The 7259-nt window shown below is 33.8% G+C and overlaps 1 protein-coding gene and 1 pseudogene across 2 annotated transcripts in view; both read left to right on the forward strand.

Annotated features, from left to right (window-relative positions):
• The first annotated feature begins 709 nt into the window (after positions 1-709).
• Positions 710-3322, forward strand: LOC105637207 (cytochrome P450 71B10). Its single transcript, XM_037639516.2, has 2 exons — positions 710-1712; positions 2454-3322. Exons 1-2 carry the CDS (start codon positions 1026-1028, stop codon positions 3072-3074), a joined length of 1308 nt encoding a protein of 435 aa, XP_037495444.2. The 5' UTR covers positions 710-1025; the 3' UTR covers positions 3075-3322.
• A 1331-nt stretch (positions 3323-4653) lies between these two features.
• The window catches only part of LOC105632432 (uncharacterized), a 3234-nt pseudogene continuing 628 nt past the window's right edge, over positions 4654-7259 (forward strand). The window contains exons 1-3 of the transcript XR_016320808.1: positions 4654-4923; positions 5177-7062; positions 7138-7259. The exon at positions 7138-7259 is cut by the window's right edge and continues 628 nt beyond it. The product of XR_016320808.1 is annotated as an uncharacterized LOC105632432 (transcript). The remainder of the gene's footprint in view (positions 4924-5176; positions 7063-7137) is intronic.

A 7259-nucleotide genomic window follows, 5' to 3' on the forward strand; every position in this document is an offset into this window, starting at 1 on the left:
ACTCATGTATTTAACGAAAAAATTGTTATGATCCTCAACTCTTGAATACTTTAATTTGAAAAATTTTTTTATCAAACATTTCAACTTTCAACTTGTAAAATTTTTTCCTTTTCAAACGAAGGAAAATAAATTTATTTTTTTTGGTTCGTTGTATCCAAACATAAAGATAGAAAATAATAATGAAAATAAAGTTGACAAATCTTGATTATTTTTCTAGATTATTTTACTTTCTCCAATATTGCCTTTTTCTCTCCTTTTCAAACAAAGGGTAAATGAATTAAGGTCATGATTGTTTAAAAAGAATAATTGAGAGTATCCTTTCAAAAAAAAAAAAAAGAATTACAAAAATATTCAAAATTTAAACTTTTTATTAATGTTTTATAGTTTAGTTAATGATTTTCCGAGGTTATTATTTTATTTTTAATTTATTATTTGTTTAAAAATAAATTTGAACATGTACTCATTCCATGCCCAGTTATAAATATACAAATTTATATGATTAGATCAAATAGGATGGAATTAGTTATCCAAAAACACTCTATTTATTTATCTCGCTAATTAAATTTCTCTTTGGAAGAACAAACTGTACAAATCTTATATATTTCTAAATCATTGTTAATAGAAAATAGTTGGTGGGTTTGGTATTATTTTTCTTGTTTAAATTTTGAGGAATAAAAACCGAACTTTAATGTGTATTCTTACCCAGTCAAAAGATTAATCCGCCTATGCTGAGCCAAGGCATTCTATATATATAGTTATATACACAATGGTTATACTTCCTCTTCTTCTAGTATATGCACTTCAAAATAGAAACATAGCTACCAATAGTGGCTTCTCTTCCTCAGCATGTGTGGTTAGCTCTTATTCTTCTTCTTTTCCCCTTACTTTTTCTCCTGAAGAAGAAACTAACTAGCAATAACTTCCCACCAGGTCCTCCTGGACTTCCAATAATAGGCAATTTACACCAACTTGGGGCCTTACCTCATTACTCTTTATGGCAACTATCCAAGAAATATGGTCCCGTCATGCTTCTCCAATATGGGCGAGTTCCTACAGTTATTATCTCCTCTGCAGAAGCTGCAAAAGAGCTTTTCAGAATAAATGACCTCAATAGTTGCAGTAGACCTCGCATGGCTGGTACTGGAAGACTATCTTACAACTATCTTGATATAGCTTTTACACCTTATGGAGATTACTGGAGAGAAATAAAAAAGATTTGTGTTCTTGAACTTTTTAGTGCTAAAAGAGTTCAATCGTTTCAATCCGTTAGAGAAGAAGAAGTGGGTCTTTTCATAGATTCGATTTTAAAAGCTTCTTCTTCTTCTTCTCCTGTGGATCTTACTGAAAAGACTATATCTCTTACTGCAAATGTTACTTGTAGAGTGGCTTTGGGGAATAGTTTTGAAGCAAGCAGATTTACCCAGAAAGTGATTCATGAAGCTCTTGCCAAGTTAGAGTGTTTTTCTGCATCTGACTTTTTTCCTTATGTGGGTTGGATTGTTGATAGGGTTACAGGTCTCCATGCAGAACTGGAAAGAAACTTTCAAAAACTTGATGAATTCTACCAGAAGATTATTGATGATCATATCCAAAAGGGAAAAGAGAAGCATGGACATCAAGATATTGTCGATTTTTTGTTGGATTTGGAGAGATATCAACCTGAACCTGGAGGAATTCAATTCACTAAAAATCACATCAAAGCAATTATCATGGTAATATTCTTATTGATTCTTAAAAACTTTGTCTAGTTAGCGAATTAAATTAAAAAGAAATAGAATAGCTAGTCAGTAGAGGAAAATTTATTCTTCATTTTTTTAAAACTTTGTTTTTTTACCTGTGGGCTCAAATCGCAATGCAGCGGAGGAGTCAAGAACTTTAACTGTGACTAAGTTTTGAGCCACGTTAGACGATTTTTGGACCCGTGATTTGCGTAAAAAAATTTATTTTTTATAAAATTTGAAAATATCTATTACATATAATAAATTATTTTATGATTAAAATTCAACTAAAATTTAACATTATAAATTTGTATTGCTTAAAATAGTCATTTCAAATTTAAATTTCAATCAAAATGATGTATAACTATTCTATGTGGTAACAATTATGCTCTCTCCAAATTCCAAATTATATCGTGGTTCAAACAAGACCTTAATCTCAATTCTTTAACTCCTTCTTCTTCTTTTGTTTGCTAGTTTTGAAATAATGGGATTGACTTATCGTGAGCCTATTCATGGGCCAAATCAATGAAAAATAAGTTTCAAATTAAAAAAAAAAAACTATTTCCTTCCTTGAATCATAATATTTGTAGTCTAAACAATGCATTTTACAATTAACTTTGCACTGATAATTTCTGATAAAAAAAAATTTTAGAATTCAATTGAGCAATTCTTAGTTGACTTGAGCATTTGACACGGTTAGAATATTTCAATTTAATATGTATGCATTTATATCAGAATATATTCCTGGGTGGATTGGACACTGGAGCAATAGTCTTAGTCTGGGCTGTGGCAGAACTTGTTAGAAACCCTCAAGTTATGAGAAAAGCACAAGAAGAAATCAGAAGATTAATTGGAAACAAAACAAAAGTATCTGAAAGTGATATTCACAAGCTTGAATACCTAAAGATGGTGGTGAAGGAAACACTGAGATTGCACCCACCAGGAACACTATTAATACCAAGAGAAACCATATCACAATTCAGCATCAATGGCTATGAAATTCATCCCAAAACTCGAGTCGAGGTCAATGTGTGGGCAATTGGAAGAGATCCTAAAGCTTGGAAAAATCCTGAAGAATTCTTTCCAGAGAGATTTATTGATAAATCCATTGATTTTATAGGGCAAAATTATGAATTTTTACCATTTGGCAGTGGTAGGAGAAGCTGTCCGGGTATGACTATGGCATTATCTTTGGTGGAGATTGCGCTTGCAAACCTTTTGTTTTGCTTTGATTGGAAGTTACCTGGCAATATGAAGGAGGCAGACATTACTACGGAAGAGGCATCTGGTCCTGGTCTTACTACTCATAAGAAAGAAGCTTTATTGCTTGTACCAATTAAATATCAACCTGCATAAAAAAAAAAAAAAAAAAAAGAATAAATGTCTCAAATAGCTTGCTATGTTTATTATAATGTTGGTATCCTATATATTATAATGTCTTAAATATATTATAATGTTTAATATAATGTCTTAGTAGTCCCCCTGCTAGTTTAGTTTACTGGTTAAATCATGATATAAACAGAGTATCGTATCCCAAACTCAGTTTTTAGTTTCTTAGATTTGTGCTCTCCTCTTGTTAATAAATAATTTGTTTGATTTGTGAATTTAACGGTAGGATATTTTTCTATTTGGAATATTGTATATTTATTAAACATAAATTTAATTGAAAATTGAATAGTAACTGCTAAAGGCAGATTTCCCAATGACGCCTTATTGCTCAGTGTTTTCCCATTCTTATGTGCAATAGTGTTGCTGGAATAAATTAAAGAAAAATGTACCAAGTTGAATCTCAGTTGTGTATGCCGCCGGAACATGGAACCTTGAAATTCAATGTTGATGGATCCTCAAGAGGCAAGTCAGGAGATACAGATATTGGTGGTATGCTTAGAAATGCCTCAGGTAATGTCTTGTGTTCGTTTTTTAAATTTGTGGGTGCTATAGACTCAAAACGAGACTAAATTCTTAGCCATTCTAAATGTAATAGAATTATTCTATAAATCGCAATATAATAGTTGCCTTTTGATTATTGAGTCTGATTTAAGGATGTTATCATATGGAAAAAATAAAAAATAATGGGAATGACGGGAAAATATTATCAGATCTGATGCATTATATAATATTTTATTTAAGTTTAGTTCTGTCGTATAAAGAGAAAAAAAAAGCTCATTTGCATATTCTTTGGCAAAGAAAGGGGTAACGGCTATAATACCTTTACCTTTTTTTGGCATGGTTATAAATTCATATATGATATATTTGTGTTTTTTTTTGTTTGTCAATAGTTGCTTTTCTCCTCTCATGAAAAGGTACCGCTGCTATTTGCTCGTATATTTTGAATTATCTATTGGGTGTGGATTCAGGTTTTACTTAATTAACTTTCCAAGATAGGATATGATGTACTGGAGAAACCTGATGGCTTGAGTGTAAAAACATGGTTAGTTGAGTTTTTTCCATTTTTATTTTTATTTAATTCTTAAATAAAAATTCATCTTTGTTGATAAAGAAAAAAGATAGTAATTATAGTAATTATAGTTAAAGAGAGTGATAGATTTTTTTTTTTTAAGGTAAAGAACAATGAAGTGTCTTACATTGTTAAATAATATTTCAAATGAAAGAGAGGAAAAACATAAATAAAAGGATGGTTAATATAACTATCCAAAGGGCTTGAAAACTGAGTTAAAGTATATATACACACATGCTTATATATCTTGAAAAATATGTACTTTAAAATTTGTAATGTATATAGATATAGGTAAAAGGCTTTTTCTATTTATTAGGGCTATATGCTATTTTAATGTCTATATATATATATATATAGGGAAAATTATTATTTAGTCCCTCAGGTTTTACATAATTAACCAACTAATCCCAAGTTTTGCGCAAATATCTAATAGTCCCTCAGGTTTAACTCCGTCTAATTAAAAGGTCCTTCCGTCCGAAAAGTTGGTTTTTTTCCGTTAATTGAAGACTAAAAGACTAAACACCCCTCCCTAGCTGATGTGGACCAGTATGACCTTCCAAGCGAAGGAAACGAAAGGTCAGACTGTCCTAGAGACCCAACTCTCTCACGCAAAAACGTCTTCATCTCCAGTGGAAGTGTTGAAGAATCCATGCTAGAAAATGATGTTTATTGACGAAACGAATTGAGTGGTCGTAGCATGTAGTGCTTCGTTTGCGTGGAATCACAGTCTTCAAGCTTCATTTTGAGGTAAATACCACATACTCAGACCCATTTCATTTTTTGCTTAAAAAAAATTGAAAATCAATATTATTGAGGATGTTTATGATGATGATTTTGGTATATTGAAATGCTTAAGCATCGTTATGAGTTGTTTTGTGTGTAATGATAATGTATTGAGGGTTTTTGCAGACGTTTTGTGTGTAATGATAATGATAATGATAATGCTTAATCATAATGTATTGAGGGTTTTTTGTAACACCTGTGTTAAATTACAATGTAGGAAAACTTGAATTTGATGGCTTTGCCTGAAAGTTACACCATTGGGGTCATATATGAAGGGGATACAGGGTATTTGTATGATGCACAACCTGACAGAATGAGTTACATTGTCCTCTTACAAAACGTATGCAAAGTTTACAAGATAAAGGATGGGAATGTGGATATTACATGCTCTGAAAATTATGGAATAGAGAATGATGCAGACATTACTCTAATGCTTGAAAGATTCAAGGACACTGATTATATTGAACTGAATTTGGTTAGGAGGCAAGGTGAACCAAGTGTTGTTATGCCAAATGTGTTCCACAGTCAGGTGGCAGATAATATAAGTTTACATAATGATGCGGTGCAGCCTAATAGGGAAGTTCCAGGCAATGGTGTTGGGGAGGCAGAAAGTAATATTGGGTCACAAACTGAGATAAGTGGGGATGTTGGAGATGTGACCATTATTGAGCAAGAAAATGTAGGTGCGGGATTGGAAATACAGAGGATACAGGTAGTGGTAAGGGGAAGGGTGCAGAAATGTTGATAGGATCACAGATGTGGGATATTGTGCTGGCTGACAACACTGAGTATTCAGGCTATGTAAACCAGTTAGGCAGGGGAAAAGGGAGGGGGAGAGGGCGATGTAGAGGCAGGGCAAATGTTCATGAGGCCAATGTGAATAGGGACAATAGGAAGGGGAAAAGAGCAATTGCAATTGGAGCCTTTTACAGCTTTAGAGATAGAGTACAACAACAACAACCATTAGAGTGGGAGGGAGGAGAAACAGAAACTGTTGTTGATAGTCAGTCCACAGATGATGACTATGTCTTTTCTGATACTGAAGATGAGAGTAGTGGAGCTGAAACACCCGAGGGAATGGAAACAGATCCAGAAGAGGAAGTTGACTTCAATGATGATGTTGATGATGGTCCCAGTGATGTTGATACTGACAAGGAACAGTCAGCTGAAAGTAGTGACATGGAGGTTGATGCACCAAGAAGGAGAAGACCTAAAAAGAAAACACGAGATCCTTGGAAGAAAATATATGACAATATATTTAAAACACCAATTGAAGGTGATATTGAATTCAGAGTTGGGCATGCATTCTTAAGTGTTGATAGTTGTAGGGAAGCTTTAAGGGATTATGCTGTTAGGGGAGGGTTCATACTGAGGATGATCAAGAATGATAGTAGAAGAGTGACAGCAAAATGTAAGGGAGAGGGCTGCACATTTAGGTTCCATGCTAGTGTGGCTCCAGACTTAGTGAGTTTTGTAGTAAAAACCTTACAACCTGAGCATACAAGCACGAGGCCATTAAACAACAAGAATCCCAATGCAACAACAAAGTGGGTGAAGAAGAAACTGGAATCTCAATTGGCTGTTGATCTAGGAATGAGCTATGATTTAATGCAAGCTGAGTTAAAGGCAAAATGGGGCATTGAGACTGAATATTGGCAGCTTCATAGGGCAAGGACAGCTGCTAGAGAGCAAGTTGCAGGTTCACACGTTGAGAGCTACAATAAGTTGCATGAATACATTACACAAGTTCAAATGTCAAACCCTGGAACTTTTATCAAATTTGAATCAATGCCAAGTAACAATTTGGATGAGCCACTTGTCTTTAGCTCCATTTTCATATATTTTGAAGCAATGAAAGTGGGATTTTTGGAGGGATGTAGGCCTCTCATTGGATTGGATGGATGCTTCCTGAAGGGCCCTTTTGGAGGATGTTTACTGAGTGCTATTACACTAGATGGGAATAAGGGGGTGTTCCCACTAGCTTTTGCAATTGTTCAAAATGAATGCACTGCAACATGGACCTTCTTCCTTGACTGTCTTAGACAATGCATTGGACCGGGATGTGATTCAAAGCCATGGACATTCATTTCAGACAGACAAAAGGTAACTTCCTCCAAAGTTTTTCATATTTCACTTTCAACTAATTAGCTAATGATGTTGAATTCTTTTTGAACATAGGGATTGATTGAGGCTATGAGGACACAGTTTGAAGGTTCAATCCACAGATATTGTTGTCAACATTTGTTAATGAACTTCAAGAAGCGCTTTCCAGGGGTGATGTTGAGGAAGGAATTTTGGAT

Source organism: Jatropha curcas, chromosome 5 (assembly GCF_041381405.1).
Source record: "Jatropha curcas cultivar XTBG-Jc1 chromosome 5, XTBG_Jcur_1.0, whole genome shotgun sequence".
Classification (NCBI taxonomy): Eukaryota; Viridiplantae; Streptophyta; class Magnoliopsida; order Malpighiales; family Euphorbiaceae; genus Jatropha; species Jatropha curcas.

Excerpts from the sequence above, each read along its gene's own strand:
- LOC105637207 (XM_037639516.2), top strand. The coding sequence starts at position 1,026 with ATGCTTCTCCAATATGGGCGAGTTCCTACAGTTATTATCTCCTCTGCA. Across the intron at positions 1,713-2,453 it reads ACATCAAAGCAATTATCATG|AATATATTCCTGGGTGGATT; the intron begins GTAATATTCTTA and ends CATTTATATCAG.